Source organism: Canis lupus, chromosome 2 (assembly GCF_011100685.1).
Source record: "Canis lupus familiaris isolate Mischka breed German Shepherd chromosome 2, alternate assembly UU_Cfam_GSD_1.0, whole genome shotgun sequence".
Classification (NCBI taxonomy): domain Eukaryota; kingdom Metazoa; phylum Chordata; class Mammalia; order Carnivora; family Canidae; genus Canis; species Canis lupus.
This window is the reverse complement of record NC_049223.1, coordinates 60,244,892-60,263,858: the sequence shown is the minus strand read 5'-3', so window position 1 is coordinate 60,263,858 and position 18,967 is coordinate 60,244,892. Positions and strand designations below refer to the sequence as shown.

The 18,967-nt window shown below is 47.0% G+C and overlaps 2 protein-coding genes and 1 long non-coding RNA gene across 15 annotated transcripts in view; 2 read left to right on the top strand and 1 right to left on the bottom strand.

Annotated features, from left to right (window-relative positions):
- Window positions 1–6,820, top strand: part of LOC119870321 — a 54,057-nt gene extending 47,237 nt beyond the window's left edge. The window contains exon 6 of one of the 2 annotated variants that reach the window (XR_005355741.1): window positions 6,221–6,820. This is a non-coding gene — a long non-coding RNA (uncharacterized LOC119870321). Of the gene's footprint in view, window positions 1–1,994; window positions 2,014–6,220 lie in introns of those variants that run through there. The other variant, XR_005355742.1, reaches the window with a different exon arrangement.
- Window positions 1–14,390, bottom strand: part of LOC111092789 — a 60,758-nt gene extending 46,368 nt beyond the window's left edge. For 2 of the 12 annotated variants that reach the window (XR_005355731.1, XM_038531022.1), the window contains exons 1-3: window positions 13,929–14,390; window positions 7,508–7,573; window positions 2,786–2,866 (exon numbers count right to left, since the gene is read on the bottom strand). Coding sequence is in view for 3 of the 12 variants with exons in the window: in XM_038531022.1 (XP_038386950.1) it covers window positions 2,786–2,866; window positions 7,508–7,573; window positions 13,929–13,958 (177 nt within the window). In the remaining 9 variants the exon portion in view is untranslated. Of the gene's footprint in view, window positions 1–2,592; window positions 2,867–7,507; window positions 7,574–9,506; window positions 9,635–10,313; window positions 10,363–11,185; window positions 11,914–11,939; window positions 12,230–12,539; window positions 12,628–13,928 lie in introns of those variants that run through there. The other 10 variants (XR_005355737.1, XR_005355735.1, XR_005355734.1 and 7 more) reach the window with 10 other exon arrangements.
- A 491-nt stretch (window positions 14,391–14,881) lies between these two features.
- Window positions 14,882–18,251, top strand: IRX5 (iroquois homeobox 5). The gene is made up of 3 exons (XM_038531021.1): window positions 14,882–15,202; window positions 16,320–16,725; window positions 16,886–18,251. Exons 1-3 carry the CDS (start codon window positions 14,954–14,956, stop codon window positions 17,680–17,682), a joined length of 1,452 nt encoding a protein of 483 aa, XP_038386949.1. The 5' UTR covers window positions 14,882–14,953; the 3' UTR covers window positions 17,683–18,251.
- The last annotated feature ends 716 nt before the right edge of the window (window positions 18,252–18,967 follow it).

Below are 18,967 nucleotides of genomic sequence, written 5' to 3'. Positions count from 1 at the left end.
TTCTGGAGTTCTAGTAGCACGCAGTCATGTCGGTCTGTCGGTTTCTTTTTACTTTCTCCCCTGTCCCCACCCCCTATTCTATGCCCTACTGAGAACCAGGCTGAGAGAAGAGGGGGGCTCTTAGGTTCCCAGTGCCTAGAAGTGCCAGAACATGGGGTGTTTCGGCAGCTCCTCAACGATGAGTGACCTACTGGTATTTAAAGATCACACGCGCACATGCTATCTTTTATAACCAGGTCATTTTTAAGGGCAAGGATGATTCTATTGTCTTAGGCCATTTCTATCACTGTGGTCATAAACATAACATGCTGAGATAAAAACTATATTTAGAAGCCCTGAAAGATTGGGGTCCTCTGAGCCTAGTGCCTCACTGGAAAAAATTAAAGATTTATAATATTGACTTTTGTTAGCAGGATCATTGTAACCAGTAAGTGACATCCAATGCTTCTAAAAATGAAATGGAGCTCAGTCTTTGCTGAGAGTTCTAAAGTCAGTATATATAATGGAAGAAAATAAGAGTCAAAATTGTCCTCGAAAAATCTTTTCAGTGGGTCACCCCCAAAATATAGCATCCATGGTTTTGTACATGTCTCATTATGTCAAGGCACATACAATAAAGCAGTATAATTTCCACCAGGGTTGGGAACAGAGCTGTTCCTTCCAGTAAGCATTGTAAGCATCCATATAAAGTAGTTAACATTTCTGGGGGTCGTGTACTAGGGAAAGACACTTTTTGGCTTTTATTTCCTTCTTTTCCTTACAAACACAAGTCTTATAGTTGAATCAAATGAGCATGAAATGCAACACTACAGAGAACGAACTGTTAAGATAATGATTTAATTCTACAAGTAATTCTACAAGTAGGCAAGATGAGAGTGACAAAAGCATGAGTCTATCAGTTTGGAAGCTACCATGGTATGTCCTTGAACGCCAAGTCTGTATTAACACTTGGAAAACTCCCCCTACATTTCTCTAAGTAACCCGTCAGCTCTGCAGCACCTTCTCTACAATATATATCTACCTTTATCCCTCTACATACAAATTGTTTACAAAAAAAAAAAGCAGCAATTTTTTCCAGAAGTATTTCTCTAAAAATAAGAACAAAATCTAGGTTGTGGAGAACTGTTTTTGATATCTGGCTACAAGTTATTCAAGATAGTCTGCATATTTTAAAATCAGAAACAAATCCAGTTAAAGCAAAGACACCGCAAAAATGTCGATGTCCGCCTTGTCTCCCCTTCCACACACACAAAATCAAGTCTAGTCATAAAAAGAAATACTCTGTGTAATTATCATATGACCCACAATTGCACTCCTGGGCATTTTTCCCAGGAAAAATGAAAACTTATGTTCACACAAAAACCTGTACACGAATGTTTATAGCCCTTTTATTCGTAACAGTCAGAAACCGGAAACAACCCTGAAGTCCCGACTGGTGAATGGTTAGTTAGTTAAACAATCTGCAGGACCACCATACCATGGAATACTACCCAACAATAAAAAAGAACAAAGTCCTGAATAAGTACAAGTTGAATTTCCAGTAAAATATGCTGAGCAAGAAAAGCCAATTCCAAAAGGTAACACACTATGGAATTCCACTTCTGTGACATTCTGGCAAAGACAAAATGATAGAAATGGAGAACAGACGAGTGGTTGCTGGGGTTAAGGAGAAGGGGCAAGAGAGATGGGAGTATGGATATGAAAGGATAATATGAGGAATCCCTGTGGTGATGGGAATGTTCTGTACCTTCTGTAGCAACGTTAACGGCCAGGCTGTGATATTACACTACATGTTATTAGCGTCACTATTGGCAAAACCGAGTAAAAAGTATATGGGAGCCCTCCATTAGTTAGCTGCGGGTGAAATCTGGAATTATTTTGAAATACAAAGTTTAATTAAAAATTTAAAAAGAAATAGTCTAGCCTAATAAATTTACTTGGCGATACTGAGATCCAAACTTAAGAATAATCACCGCACCTTTGATTCTTTGTAGAAACTACAGAAGTGGATGGAGTACAAACTGGGTCAAGCACAAAACAGTGACCCACAGTAGTTTCTATGGGTGTCACCGGCATCTGTGAATCTCCCCAGTTTCCGCACTGAGGACTGTCTCTGATCAGACACCGCAGAGGCCAGAGGAATCCTTCTGTTTTCCTACAGATGCCACACACCACAACAAGGCATTTCCCAATGGCAAGGCAACCCATTATTAGTCGGTCTACACAAATATAAGAACTCTGTGAAAGAACTGGATATCATCTTCTTTACATAAATCAAATATTCAAACACATATCAAATGATCTGCCCGTTAAGGCAACATTTTCATGTATCTGAGTTGCGCTAATAGATTTTGTGAGGAGAAATGTTCTATTCCAAGGGGATTAATATAGAGAAGTAAAAAAAAAAAAAAATGCATGGATACTTTTCAAGTCTTTTTTCTCCCATAACTGTAATAGTTATATTACATATATAACGATGCTGAACTGCTGGAAGAATCGCTATGACAGAGACAGGGATTTTTTTTTTTCCGGAACCCTCTTTTTTCAAGTATAAACATTCATTCGATCCAATAAAGACATTTTAGAAAAAAGTCAACATACAGAATTGATTTTATTTTTTCTATGCTTTGATTCAAACAGAAAATGTTTGGTGATACTCTACAATACTAGTCATTTCAAACAAAATGGATGATCAAGAAGAACATGACCTTCTGTGTAACAAGTGAGGATCTGAATTGGAAAAATATTTTTGTCTATAAATAGGAACATCCAAAACAATTTAAACCTCTTGAGCACTTGATTGTCCCAGGTCCTTTGTGTCTAGATTGAACAGACCACAGGAAGTTTCAAAGCCTGATATCCAAATCTAAAAGAGAAAAAAAAGAAAAAAAGATCTATTTAGTTGTCATGATCACTGTCACGTTCAATCCCTAATATCTCAGACTTCACCAACTGCACTTTCTGCTTAGGGGAAAGACAAATCACCAATCAATTATGTACATTAATTAAAAATGGTACCTTTAGGAGGTGTTTTCATACGTTAGTAATTGGGGTATTTCCTCTCACTGATGATTTTGAAATCTTTTCGATATCACATTAGCCAGGATGCCCTAAACATTTGCAAACACTTAATGCTACAGTCTACATACACTATCGAATTGCCCTCCAAAAGTGGTGGTATGATTCTGCAACTGGTTGAGGTCACATGGAAAATAGAATTATATGCTAATTTGTTCCTATATTAAGTTATCATAGAAGGTCAGACCAAATACAGCAAAATGAATTCTGGAAAAAAAATTAACTAAGTAGATTGGTATGTACCGTATCAAAGTAAACTGTTTATCTTAATAGATACAAATAACAAGAAAGATTTTTTAAAAGGGGGCATTTTCTCCTTTTCCAAAAAAAAAAAAAAAAAAAAATGTCTTAACTAACCCCAGGCAATAAGTTGCATGATTTAAAAACACTCTATATAAATAATTTTTCCTTAAAGAACAAGGGCAGAGTATTTTTTTTTCCCAAGGGGGGGAAATGGAGAAGGACGTAGTATCCAAAAGAGAATCATTTCCCCAGAAAAAGCCTTACTTTAACTACATATTTATTAAAACCTACTTCACATAAGTAGTTCTATACATGCACTGTAAAATGAACCCACAAGTTTAAACCATATGATGTGGTCAAGAAGTGCTGAGAATAATACATTTATTTTTTATCTCCAAAATAAATGACAATATAGATGTTCTCATTAGCCTAGATTTGTCTGGAAAAAAAAATGTTTTATTTAAAAAAACTACGGAGAAAAAAACCTATATTCATTTCTTTTTCTGGAAGGCATATCTATAGATATCACCTTATCCATGGATAAGTTGTACAGTTAGTACATCAACTTAAAAAAAAGAACTGTAAAGCCAATTAATAATTGAAGAATTTGTGGGCAACCAGTTTTATATGTAATAATGATGTACTTCTCACAGTTCTAGTTTCAAAGGTCTGTTTATAGAAAAAGCACAAGAATTTGGGGGAGGGGGTGATAGAGAAATAGAATCTTACAGTATCTGAAACCATGGGACCAGTGATTTTATAAAGCGTCGGATCTACTGCAGAATACAACTAAGACCAGTGACAGAGTGTCACACCCTTAGGCAAATTCCTGAGGATGGGGGAAATGATAATTTTTGTTCTAGAGTCTATCCTTTTTTCCATTAAGAAATAGGTTTCTATTTTTCATTTTATTGCAACATTTCCAGGGCCATCCTACAAGATAACTAGCACTCACAAAGAGCCATCTGAATTTTATTTCAATCGGAACTCATTATTAATTTTTAAAGGGCCTTTACCTACTGCTTTTAATAAGATGCCGTTACTATTAGTTATCATAAAGTACGTTGGAGTTCCACGAATTATCAGTTTGATATCTTGTTCAAATACTTCCTTTTTTCTGCTATATATTACTAGCAATTTTTACCCTATTTTCTCCTAACCAAGTTAGATACGAAGATACTTATTCAGGCACAAAGTCTTCAGGCTCCTTGATGGATTCTAAAATACAGCTATATACTTCTCTACTATTATTCTTGCCTGGAGGACCTTATGCATTAGGATCTTAATCTATGAAAAGTTGGGAATTACATTCAAAAAATGGGAGGGAAGTTGGACAAAAATGAAAACATGCACCGATGCCTAAGTAAATTAATCTTCGTTCACTGAAAGCAATCTGATGTCCAGGGACTGGGAATTATTCTCCCATAAAATACGGTGCATTAAATTCTACAATAACCCGTTTGAAATGTCCTAAGATAATGATTATGTCATCTACAAATGATCATACATATAGTTATATTTTAATATTCATGACTGGAGGTTCTAATGCAAAATATGCTGCAACTGTGAATATACTAAGTCGGTTAAAGATAAGATCAAGGAAATCAAATTCTATGACTGAAAGTTAAGACTCAAAATCAGATTTGCAAAAAAGAATCGATAAAAGTAAAGGCAAAAATATTTGGCCCCAGGTTGTTATCACAAACAACACTATCATTCCTGATGGTTTGCATATAAAACTCCTTATCTCCAGGAGCTGGTTGAAAAGAATGAAAAGCTTCTTACAACCAGCTAAAAAGAAAGTCTTTACCAGGCTCCTTGAAAAAGCTCATTTTCACATTACTCAGGCTTCATTATGCTAAATCAATATTCGTTTAGTCACTGGGGTTATTGACATATTTTAAAATAAAAGTATACCCTTCAGCTACTGCACTCATTACAGGTAATTTGTCTTGTCAGAGAGCAGGGAATATTATCCTAGTCTTTCAGGGGCTGACAGCCCATGGAAATACCTCCCCATGGTTACAACTGTAAATAATTTTAAGGTAAAATATTGAAAAATCAATGACTGTTTCCTGCAATCTGTCACAAACAAATCAATCATAATCTGTACTGCCAGAGAGTATGATTTGAAGGAGATGGGAGCAGATGTAATTCTTGGCTGAAATCTCTCATTTCAAAATCACTTCACATAATGGTGTCATCATTTAAACACTCAACAGTCAGTACAACTGCCACTGTAACATCTAGTTGGACAAAACCACAAGGAGGAGGAGGAGAAAACGCCATCGCTATTATGTTAACAAACATTTAATTTTAATGACTGCTGCATTAGTAAATTTCAGCTGAAAAACAGTTTCACCTGTCCGCTTTCATGGTCCCACATTAATCAAGGCTGCTGGTCTACGTCCGAATGCTTAATAAATTAGCCTCTGACTCAAAACTTGACTCTCCCACATACACCTTTTATTTTCAATGTCCACTACAGAGAATGGGATTTGGGATTAATAAATGAGACATCTGGATTGTAGAATATCCATAATTCTGCTCATATAACAAAGACAAAAAAATCGTATCATAGATGTCAAGATTATACTTTTAAAGTAGGTATAAAGGTCTCTGAGTGACCCGGATATTAAATTTTATATTTTCCTTCTATTAATACATATTGCATTTCAACTTTGTAATACTGTAGCCTATTTTAAGATGACCAGCAAGACCCAGTCACTTCAAAAATACCCTTGCATTCTATACCCGAGCTATCGAGTGATATTTTAAAAACTGGAGTAATAACCCAAGCATCTGAAGTGTAAAAGTTGGTCAAGGTCATAATATTGAATTGTTTTGTGAATGTAAACTGCTTTCCAAGTAATCACTTTGATATCACCATTTTTCCTAGGCTACATCTTAATGGCTTCCTCGGCTTACAACTTCTACCTTGGCATCAATACAAGAACCTGAGATTGGTATATTTCCCCTTCTTGTTCTGTTAACCGAAAACGTCATTTGATTTAAAGTTCAAAGAGTCTGTTTTCTGCAGGTTTTTGTTTTTAAATGTACACTAGCTCTTTTAATGGAAGAATTTGGTTTTAGCTACCACACTGCTTACCAATTTCCTAATTATATAATTGGATACCATGAAACCCTTTATTGTCCTATTAATATCCCTCCACAGGTATAGTTCAAGAAGTAGATGTTTTTGGTGACTAGAAAAGTATATCATTTTTCTTAAAAAGGAAAAAAAATAGATATAAATATCATTCCCCAACTAAAGCCTACATAAACATTCTTAGACACAGTCAGTGGTCTTTCATAAAAGAGTTTTACTCTGTTTTTAATTTCACCTGCATATTCAATGTGGCAACACAGCATGATACAAATTTCTTCTGGCTACAAATTGTGCATGAATATTGTTCCTCAATAATCTTAGAGTCATTCTTTAACACTAACATTAGATGTTTGAAAATGGAAAAAAAAAAAAAAACCCACAAGGGTAAATGATCAACGATATCATCCAGAGTAAAACAGAGTCTTCCATTCCATGTGAATCCCTGCAACAGCTGCAGAGGAAGCAGCAAGCCAACCTAATGAGAGGAAAAGGAAAGTATATTATCCGTAACCTAGGATTGCAAGGAAAATGGAAAGGGACCTAAAGGGGTGAACAACAAGGCAAAGGACCCATGTGTGTGCGACCCCTTGCACCAGAGCAGCCCAGGCTGGGCCCAGGCTCACTCCTTGGCAGAGCTCTGGAGCCAGTTGTCAACCACCAAGTCTCCCACTCAGAGTCTGGGTGAGGCTGGCAGTAGATCGCCCTGCAGAGAGTGCATTCCCAGAGAAGGCAACAAAGACTGGGAGGTAAATGAGGACAGCCAAGCAACATGCTGAATGCACGCACATCAGCCACAAACTAAAATGACGTCTACTAGAACTGGGGAGGCCACCATCACAGATCTAATTCTCAGAAAGAAGCTATTTTAAGGGTGCTGAGTATGCCTAGATGAGATTTCTCAGCTCTCCGGGCACAGCCCACAGTCCTCGGAGAAGCAGCTCAAAACTCAGCACAGGAAAATCAGATCGTTTCATACCCCACATTTAAAGAAATTGCTGTCTGGTAGATAAAGTTCTTATATGTAATAAAGGCTCAGGATTACAGAGGAAAGTATTCTTTTAAAAGAGATAATATTACCTCCCTATCTTCCGAATCTCCTCCTTCCGATAGCCAGTACAGAAGCTCCATTATGAACTGTAGATTCTTAAAAAGAAAAACAGCAACAGTTAGCTTCATCTTTCCTTCACTTCCTTCCTTCATGGAATTACAATTTAATTACCAATACTTCAATTGATTTTATTCCTGAATGACACATTTCTCAAAAAGCATACTCTAGCTATTTCCACTAGAGAACATTTAGTACAACCGTCTCAATTAATCAACCATAACCCATTACTGTTGAAATGACATGTTTTCTTCATATTTTTTTTAAATAGGGGACACTCCCACCTATTTTATATAAAAAGAGTATCAGTTTTAATACATATGAATATCATGAATACAGATGAAACATAAATCTTAATAGCAAATTTTGGGTGACAACAGATATAAAACAAAACCCATCTGCATATAGGTTTAGATTTTTCTTAGGGTGGGGGCGGGGGGGGGAATCGCCAACCAATACTCAGTAAAAATTCAACATGGTTGAAAACAACAACAAAACAAAGGTTAAGCTTAAAGTCAAATGGAGAGAAATCAGCTGCTCACTACTTCACATTTTCCTTAGATTCCTGTTGTGTATTTTCTAACTTGCTGTAAGGCATCAGCTCCTGGTCATACATGAAACCCCATCTCCATAAGACCCAATCAGAGACTGGGCAACACAAGTGTATTATTTGAAAACAATTATGTATCACTTCATTTTTATGTTAAAAATCACTTTAAGCCCTTTGAAAGTTTATACAGAAGCATTTGTTCTACGCAGGCTGTACTAACTAGAGTTGCTTTCTGTTTAAATTAGCCTTTTTTCCTTTGGTCATACGATCATCTTTTTTACTTAACAAAATATTCTCTACCACTAAATCCAGTTCCTTGCTCTCCCCAATAGACAACGTGAATATTCTGCAAAAGAATTTTTTCTCATCTTTATATTCAGCGGCCCCTATTTTGATGAGAAATGACAAGCTTTACACATACCTGTACACCCTCTGTCATTAAAAGAGTTTAGTACCCTTGCCTGGAGTTGATCCTCCTATTAAAGTTATTCTTAAAAGAGCTGGGTAATGAAAATAATGAAAGACTATAATTTGGTATAAACAGATTATTTCCTTTAAATAATAATTCCATTCCTATAAAATGTAACCTCAGTCTTGACTTTTATGGAAAGCACTGAGTTTATAAATTTCACCATCCAATGATATCATAAAAAATTAATTATTCAGTGTATTTCCACGAATCAGAAATTTTTCTAATTTACTGAACCTCTGGCGAATGCATTTAGTAAAATTTTAATAATCAAAGGCCTCAAGTGACATTCTTTACATTCTGTACTTAGTTCCTATTACCAATATAAATACTTTGGTAAAACCAACACTGATGCTATTTTGGGTTTACTCCATACATAAACATACTGTGTTACAGACACTCACTTGCAGATGAGCTTGGGGATATACAAGGACAAATTTCAGCCAACATTTGGAGGAACCCCATAATTCAGAAGTGAACTAAAACATCCAAATGCATTATGGAAGCGTCATACTTATAAACTGCACACACACACACACACACACGCAAAAATGAAAATGATTCTGCTTAAAGAAACACAGAAGACTAGTTAAATACTTTGGGGATATTAGATAGGAATATCTAATCTAATTTTCTCCAAGGTATCACTCCATATTACTCCAAATAAACAAATAAAGGCTGTATCAAGGTGTGGAATATCATTAGCCTGAGAAAAGGCTAGAAAAATGAATTACATAAATGACAACTGCAGGAGAAAATTGTATTTCCTTCTCCTGAACAAATGTTAAGTGCATCCTTACTAATAAAGATTTAAACTTGAACTACATTAGAATATACTAGTTTTCAATTTTGAAGCATCTAAGTTAATTTGCCAAGCTAAATTGGTGCTTAGGTATACTCTAGCTATGAAAACACCGTGAATTTATGCAGAAATAAGTTATAAGTATCATACTTCAGAGTAGTGCTGTGACAGCAAACCATAGTCATTACTGCACAAGAGAAAAACAAGTCCAGGATTTTACATCTTCTTAGAGTTGCATCAACTGCATCTTTCAAGCAGAATTATTCTCTATAAAACAGCTAACAATATACCAAAAAGATGTTAAAATTAAAAGAGCCAATAAAATGTAGAAATTGAAGAGAAATACACTTATATACATATTGAGCTATTACTACACAAAAAAGGCTGTGCTACCTCAGAGCTAAAACAGTATTCCAAATATGATACTCTCTTGATATTCTATTTTAAAGAACACATTTAACTCGCTTATGACTACATGACTTCATTTACTTGCACATTATCAACTGAAGAATGTTTAATTTTTTCCTAAGCTTTCTATAATGTAAAAATATATTAACAATTATTTAGTGTTATTCATTAAAACAGACAATAGGTAATTAGTTCACATTCTTATGTCATTTCTTTTAACACTGCATATAAAATTTGAAAATAACACATGGATAAACAGCATAGGGATGCTGATCTTAGCTGCCAGAACAAAAATTTTGATGGGGGGCGTGGGGGATAAGTAAAGTAATTATCTCGAAATTAATGCTCTTGTTTTAGTTTCAGCAAACAAATCTAAATAAGTCTTTCTTTGATTTTAGTTTACCATGTAATTCTAGCCAGCTAATTATCCTTGGAGTCACGAATGAGCTGTGACTCTACACCTGGCTTCTCCGATCATATGCCTATGGCCTCCTCCACTTTCATTTCCTCTTTCTACAATGAGTTTTAATATTAAAGAAAAACACTCACACATCTTATATACACACTGATGGACAGCCAGCTTCCAGGAAATCATGAGCTACAAAGAGAGGGGGGAAAATCTTAATGCAATACTTATGTTAAAGGGTATTAGGTGCTGGGTGAGCCAAGGGTAATATAATCAGCAGCATCCGTCTCGCTATTGTTTTGCATTCAGAAATCTGAAGTAAAGGACAGTAATATTATTTTAGTGGTCGCCCAGGTTATGATTCAGATCCTTAAACTAATAAGAGGCTAAATGCACTTATGCCCACTTGCCCATAATTTGAATTTATAGACAGTATTTTGGAAGAAATAAAACAGTTTTCTTCTCTTTCTGTTAATAAAAACAAGGCATTCCATAAAGAACTAAGCTAAGTACTTGATGATGTGAAAAGAGAAACTACTTTAGATCATTAAAACATTCTAGGAGACAGTTTCCCAAAATATAAAGTAGCATAAATTTCTCCTATATTTGCCTTCTTATTATATTCCTGTTTCTGCGCATTAAGCGAGCCTTCCTCTACAGATTTATTCTCAACGCTAATAAATGTTTGCTTAATAACAGACTGTCTCATTTATGCTTTTTTTCCCCCTAAGTTAGTAACCATGACTCCACAAAGAGCACAAAGAAAGCTGACAAAGGCATGGCCCAAAAGCCACAAGTAGTATTACTACATGCCAGAGCACTTAACATTAAACTACCATTTCTCTCTAAAACTTCTGTTGCCAAAGTGCTCACAAAATCTGGAAGCTCAAAGACAGGTTTCAAGTGCAATTAAATTCTCCAAAAGCAAAACTGTACAAAAATATGCCGCCCTTCTTATGTCACCATTTTATAGACAACATTTTCTCAGGATCTTAATTAAGATAACGATGCACACCTGTGTCAACATTCTCTGGCAAGACAGCCTTATCAATCATAATCCTTTAAGTACACTCCGAAACAGCAAAGCGATATGACAGGAGCAATCTGTTGCCTTTCCTAGTGCCCGTGTTGTGTCTCTCCTACAAGAATGATGAGATCTTTAAAATACAGCAGACCCACTTTTATGGGTCTTTAAAGTTTTAACTGTAAACAGTTATTACGCTAAATAAACAGGAATAACCTCTTTTGCACTTGATTTAAACGATGACAACTGCACAGCCAAAACTCGAGGAGCAAGCTCTGCGGCCATGTCTTAGCCATGCAATTGTGGATCTTACTTGGAAGCTTTGCATGTTAAGAGTTACGCGTAACCGCATCCGTGCGGACGCGACAAACCAATGAACCTTTTTTAGGAAGTCTTAAGATCCCAATTTTTTAAAGCGCCACGTTAAAAACAAACAGGGCACGCCTACCCTCAGTGGAAGTTAAAAATGTTCAGAAAGACACAAATGCAAGAATAATCCCCCCGCCTCCCCCCTCCCCCCCCCCCACGCCAAAAGAGGAGTCATCTGGGGAACGTGGGAGGAGGGGGCGAGGGCTCCCCCCTCCGCGGGGGCGAAGCTCCAGCACGAGGCCAGCCGGACCGCAGCTTCGCCGGGGAGCAGGGACCCAAGCGGGAAAGCTGACGATAAAGGAGAAGGCAGGGAGGGGAGAGCGGACCTCAACCGTACCCACGGCCAGGATCAAAAAGGGAAAAACCTCGTGTTTACCACCAGAAAAGGAAAAAGACTTCCCCACGGACACGGAGCACCCCCGCCAGATGCTATCTAGATCCCACCAGTTCTTCCATTTCACGTATTAGCACAAGTCGGAGACGCGGGGCGGCCGCGGCCAGCCGAGCAGCGGAGCCATCAATGTGCAAATAAAGCAGAAAATAGAGACATCCTTAAGAAATGAGTCTTAAATTTGACGTAGAGCGGAGGTGACAACCACAGCAACAGAACCATAAATTCGAAAGGCTTCAGCATCTTTCAGGATTCTCTCCAGCCCCGACACCGAAACCACGGCAGGAGGAGGACCGAGGGGAGGGCGGGGGCGGGGCGGGGCGGGGGCGGCCCGGGGCGGCCGCTGCTGGAAGGAGGACGTCGGTGTCCGCGACTCCCCTCCTCCGCGGCTCCGCGGCCTCGGCCGCGCGTGGGTGGCGGGGACACGCCCACGCGCGCCGGCCCGGGGCCCGCGACCTCGCGAGAGGCCCGCCCGCCGCCGCGCGGGGCGCCGCCGCGTCCGTCCGGGGCACGGGGGGCCGCGGGCGCGGCTCGAGGGCAGGAGGCCCGGCCGGCCGCGGCGGCACCGGCGGGCGCGGGACTCACCTACTGTCCGGCGCGGGCGCGCGGGCTGCGGACGCTCCCTCGTGGCTGGCGCGAGCCCCCGGCGGGCGGCGCGCGCGGGCCGCTACCGACCGTTAGCGCGAGGGGCCGCGGCGGCGGCGGCGGCGGCGGCGGCGGCGGCGGGCGGAGCCGGGGGCGGGCGCTGAGCAGCGCCAGGGCCGCGGGAGGCGGGAGCGGAGGCAGCGGGGCGGGGTCGCCCCCCGCGACCACCCGGCCTCCACCGAACCCTGCTGCCCGCGTGGCCAGCACTGCCCAGCTCCGCGCTCCCTCCCGCGCCGACCGGCAGTCCCCGCCGCTGCGCCTCGCCGCCGTCTCCGCGGGCTGGCAGCCACCTGGGCCGGGTTGCGCCCGCCTCCGCGGCCGCCGGCTTCTCGTCTCCATGACAATAGCGCGCCGCCGCCCCGCCCGGCCCCACCCCCTCGGCGCCGGGACTCGGAGGGCCGCGGGCTGCCGTCGCTGAGGGGCAGGGCCAACGGAGGCCAGCGTCCAATCAGAGACGGAGGCAGGGAGGCACTGGGCGGGGCCGACCGAAGCACTGTCCAATGTGGGCTGGAGGGGCGGGGCCGGGAGGAAGCGGACGCGGGGGAGGAGTTAGCGCGCGTGCGTGAAGTCCCGCCGCCCAACGCCACCGAGTTGACCGACCCGGTTGCTGTGCGGGGACTGGAGCTCTGGAAATAAAGCGTATCTTGCCGGCGACAGGCATCGTGGGGAACCGCGTGCTTGTGCTTCGGCTTGCGTGTGGCCCAGGCTTATACAAGTTCACCAAGTCCCTGCGCCCGAGCTTCAGGGGAGTGCCCCGCCCCGTGCCAGCAGCCCCCTGTTTAGGTTCACCAGCGCCCCTGTCTGTCCCGGAGTTCGAGCGCGTCTGGCTTCGGGCGGCGCGGGCTGGAGAGCCAGGCAGGGGGGCTGTTTTGTATTCTATCCGTGTGGCCGTCGTGGGCAAGGGCTCTGCCTGTGACTCAGTTGTGTGTGTTTGCCTTGCCAGCGCCTCGCTGAACAAACAGTGGTTGGGTTGGGCAATGCCGGGTGTTTGCAATGCAGCGGGGGCGGGTGTTAGAGTGCGCGCTAAGGGGAAGGGGACCCTCACCCTCCACCCCCACCCCCACCCCCACCCCAACCCCCGGCCTGGCAGGGGGAGCCGAGGATGGAAAGCCCCGAGAAAGAGGCGGTGCGTCCTGGCGGGGGCGGGAGGGTCCGGAGGCCCGCTCCGGGACAGCTGCTTCTCCGTAGGGCAGCTCCCACCCGTTACCTCTCCTCCAGAGAAAGGCTACCCCGCCGTCCCGGGCCCCGCCCCGCCCTCGCCGTTTGGCGGGGAGCTGGTGGAAGGGAGGCCGGAGACGTGCAGATGTCCGGGGCCTGTGTCTCGCCCACCTGCTGCTGCTGGCGGAGAGGGCCGCTCATCTCGGCCCCCCTGCGCCCTGGACGAAGGCACCCCTCCGTCTCTCCCAGGGACCTCCATTCCGGGTCTCCAACTGGCTCCCCGGCTCCCCGGCTGGGGGGGGAGAAGCCGGGGGCAGGTAGGCGGCGGTCCGCCTGGGAGCCCAGCCTCTCGCGGAGCAAGACGTCCGCTAATTGCGCGGTTTCCTGCGGCCGGCACAGAGCGGAGCGCTCGCGGGCGCCCAGTCAGCCGCCTCGTCGCCTTTGTGCCTCGGAGCGACCGGACCCGCCACCAGGGCCCGCCTTGCGTCGGATCCGCCGCTCCACCCCGACTTAGCTGGGAAGGAAAGTTGGAAAAGATCGGCGCGCCTGGGATGTGATTGTCATCCTGGGGCCGGCGCTCGAGAGTCTGAGAAAGAGAGAAGAGAGGGAGAGAGACCCGGGAGAGGAGGGGGGAGAAAAAAAGGAGGGTGGAGAGGAGGGCCGCGGAGGAGAGGCGGGCGCGAGGGAGGGGCGAGGGGAGCGCCAGCGAGCGGGAGAGGGAGCCGGGGAGGAAGAGGGAGAGGGCGAGGCGCGCCTGGCGGCCGGGTTGGCTGCGGCCGCCCAGAGGTTCCTGCCAGTCCTCCCACCGACTACACCCCGGGAAGGAGGAGCTTCGGGCGCGCACAAGGCGTCAGAATCCTCAATTTCCAACTTAGCATCTTGGCAGGACCTTTGCGAAGCCAAAAGCAGAGCCCCCCAGTGCAAAGAGCGAGGGGGAAAAAGAGAAAGCAGCAGGGGAGGGGGGGCAAACCCAACCGGGGCGAGCGAGGCGCGCGGAGGAGCGGGCTCGGCAGTCGCCGCCGGAGGCGCGCGGGAAGCCAGCGAGGAGGCGCCGCGGGCCCGAGCCCGGGAGCCGGGGCCCGACAAGCGGCAGCCGGGGGCAGCCGGAGGCCAGGTGCCCGCGCGCTCGCCCTCGCAGGGCGCCGCCCGGCTCGTTGGCGGCCGCGGCGCGGCGCGCCCCATGCCCGTGTGTGGCCATGTCCTACCCGCAGGGCTACTTGTACCAGCCGTCCGCCTCGCTGGCGCTCTACTCGTGCCCGGCGTACAGCACCAGCGTCATCTCGGGGCCCCGCACGGATGAGCTCGGCCGCTCGTCGTCGGGCTCCGCGTTCTCGCCCTACGCCGGCTCCACCGCCTTCACGGCGCCCTCGCCGGGCTACAACTCGCACCTCCAGTACGGGGCCGACCCCGCGGCAGCCGCCGCCGCCGCCTTCTCGTCGTACGTGGTGAGTGAGCTGGGAGCCGCGGCGGGCGAGGGCAGCTGGGGCCGCGCCGGGCGGGCGGGCGGGCGGGCGGGCGGGGGCCGCGGAGGACACGGGCCGCGGCGCCACCGCGGACCGCCCCCGCCGAGCTTCGCGGCCCCTGCAAACTTGGGCGACCGTCTCGCTCGGCTTCGCCCGGGCCTCGGGCTCTGGAGTTGCTCGGAGAGCGGAGCCGCGCGTCCTGCTTGGGGCGCTGAGCTGACAGGGCTTTTGGGGGAGAGGTCGCTGCAATTGAAGAGCAGCGTTCGGTTCGAACCGGAGCCCCGGGCCGCCCTGCAAATCTCATTGTATTTTATTGTATTGTATTTTATTTTATTTCGGGTTTTGCCATTTTGGGAAAGTAGTTCCAAAGAAATGGACCAGAAATCCGAGCAGAAGCGTGCTAAGTCTATGTAAATGTGTTTGGCCTCGCCTTTAATTAGTCCTCCAAAATGTTGCAAATCCGTAATCCTATCTTCGCAATCCGATTTGGAGGTATTAAATTTCTGAAAAGTCGGCCGAGCTGCGGTGCATCCGGGATTTTTCGGCCGGGTGCACTTTCTGGAAAAGCGCTGTGGCTTCGGTTTGGGGTAACATTTTTGGAGGGGTGGGAGTGCCCGCGCAAGGCTTAGCTTTTCCTTTGCCTTTCTCTGAGAGGCGAAGAATGCCCTGACTCCTCTCGCCCTCCCTCCTCGGCGCCTGCCGCGCAGCCATCAGGGCGCGAAGTGCCGAGTCGCTGCCGCTGCCCAGGCCTCTGTCTGGGCGGAGGGCCTGGCCGCGGTGGCCGGATCCGCGCTTGGGGGGCGGACTGGCCCTGCAGGGTGTCGCCGAGGCCGGGACGGCGTCAGGCGCCCCGGAAGGACCGGAGTCAGGAGTTGGCGCCCCCGCTGCCTGCGGAGGAGGAGGAGGAGGAGGAGGAGGAGGAGGAGGAGGAGGAGGAGTTGCCCCGGGTCTGAGCCCGCCAGCCCTACCCCTGGGGAAGCCGGCGTTTGGGCCTCGCGGCTCGCGGACCCCTGGGCGCAGGGCAAGTGTGCCCCTGGTCGTCTGGGTGGTTCTGGGGACCACGGCCCACGCTCACCTTCTCTCTGCCTGTTCCTTGCAGGGCTCGCCCTACGACCATACACCGGGCATGGCCGGCTCCCTGGGGTACCACCCATACGCGGCGCCCCTGGGCTCCTATCCCTACGGGGACCCCGCGTACCGCAAGAACGCCACGCGAGACGCCACCGCCACGCTCAAGGCCTGGCTGAACGAGCACCGCAAGAACCCCTACCCCACCAAGGGCGAGAAGATCATGCTGGCCATCATCACCAAGATGACCCTCACCCAGGTGTCCACCTGGTTCGCCAACGCGCGCCGGCGCCTCAAGAAGGAGAACAAGATGACGTGGACGCCGCGGAACCGCAGCGAGGACGAGGAGGAGGAGGAGAACATCGATCTGGAGAAGAACGACGAGGACGAGCCCCAGAAGCCCGAGGGCAAGGGCGACTCCGAGGGCCCCGAAGCAGGTTGGTGGGCCCGGGAGAGGGTGTGTTGGAGCGGGAGCTAGATGGGAAAGCGGGGTCCCGGAGGTTGGGGGCGAGGCTCTTCTCCGCCTCTGCGGGCGGGGACCCGGGCCCCGCCGCGCGCAGCCCCCGCGCCCCTGACGGCCTGGGGTTTCGCCCGCAGGAGGAGCGGAGCAGAAGGCGGCTGCGGGCTGCGAACGGCTGCAGGGGCCGCCCACCCCCGCCGGCAAGGAGACGGAGGGCAGCCTCAGCGACTCGGATTTTAAGGAGCCGCCATCCGAGGGCCGTCTGGACGCGCTGCCCGGGCCCCCCCGCGCCGGCGGGCCCTCCCCGGCCGGGCCGGCGGCAGCGCGGCTGGCCGAGGACCCGGCCCCTCACTACCCCTCGGGCGCGCCGGCTCCGGGCCCGCACCCAGCCGCGGGCGAGCTGCCCCCCGGTCCCGGCGGGCCCTCGGTCATACACTCTCCGCCACCGCCGCCGCCACAGGCGGTGCTCGCCAAGCCCAAACTGTGGTCTCTGGCAGAGATCGCCACATCCTCGGACAAGGTCAAGGACGGGGGCGGCGGGAGCGAAGGCTCTCCCTGCCCACCGTGCCCCGGGCCGGTGGCGGGGCAGGCCCTGGGAGGCAGCCGCGCATCGCCGGCCCCGGCGCCAGCGCGCTCGCCCTCGGCGCAGTGTCCCTTTCCAGGCGGGACGGTGCTGTCCCGGCCTCTCTACTACACGGCGCCCTTCTATCCCGGCTACACGAACTATGGCTCCTTTGGACACCTTCACGGCCACCCAGGGCCAGGGCCGGGCCCCACAACCGGTCCGGGCTCGCATTTCAATGGATTAAACCAGACCGTGTTGAACCGAGCGGACGCTTTGGCTAAAGACCCGAAAATGTTGCGGAGCCAGTCTCAACTAGACCTGTGCAAAGACTCTCCCTATGAATTGAAGAAAGGTATGTCCGACATTTAACGCGGGCTGCGTCGGTCCCGGACTTTCCTAATTTATTAAAAAAAAAAAAAAAAAAAAACATGGCCTTGGCAGTTATTTTTCCATCAACAAGAGAGAGAAACAAAACTACCCCTCCTATTAAAAAGTTTATAGTTCACGGAGATGGATGACATACACATGTAAACATCTCCCCTCCCCACGCAAAAATGTCTTAACCAACCGAAAAGAAAAAAAAAATTAAAAAAGGATTTGTATTAAATCTTATTCTGTATATTTAATGTAGCATTTTTGTATTTAAATTGATAATTCAATATCTTTGAAGTAAATTATGAAATTAAGACACCTGTACAGGCATTTAATGTTTTTTTTTGTAATATAAATATATACATTTGTGTTCCCCCAAACTGTTTCATAGTTTAAAAATACAAGTTTAATTTAATTTTTTTACACCTATTGATTTTTTGCTGGGTATGAGCTAAAGTATTATTACAGAAAGGAAACAGGTTATACTCTTAGATTTAAAAAGTAAAAGAAACTGCAGCCGCCTTTGTAAAATGCAAAATATTTAATTAAAAGAGATTTTAACATAATCAGAGCCACTCATTACTTTTTAGAAGCCTCAGTAAACTGTCCATCGCCTTGGACAAAAGGTGGAAACTGCAACTTTTTTTTTTTTTTTTTTCTCGAAGTGGGGAATGAAAGGTTCCGCAGAGCAACCTCAGTGTGCCAAGGGGAAACCATAATTAGGCGGCAAGCCCCGGGGACCCCAGCCCTGCCGGGAATGCAGATTTGGATCACTGATGGGGGGCTGCTTGGGGGAGATTGGACCCTGGAGGAAGGAGGAGAGAGACCCAAGTGTGTGCCCAGAAGGGAGAAGAGATGGCAAAGCCTGCTCGAGACGCGCACCACCCGAGCTCCATCGCTTAACCTAATTACTTCCAATCAGTGTCGTGTTTTATGCAAAGCAATCAGCTGGTGAACTTTGCTAATGAGTTCGATTTTATGCCGGATTTAGCCCTTATTACTATTTCAAAGGTGCTGTGGGCTAATGCGGGCGGGGAGCGTTAGGGGATGCCAAGGAGGAGGCTTTCCCAAGTCACTCTTTTCCCTACCCCTTCAAAATTGGGCATTGATCTCTTCGCTGGATTTGATTAAATTAGTAGATGTTCCAGCCGCGACAGTGCGGGTGGTAGGCGGCCCCGCAGATCCCCGCGCCGCAGCGAGGCTGGGGCCGCGGGACCGGCTAGGGGACGGTTCCCCCCTTTCACAGGTAGGTGTCACACTTGTCCTGAATTACAAGCCTACA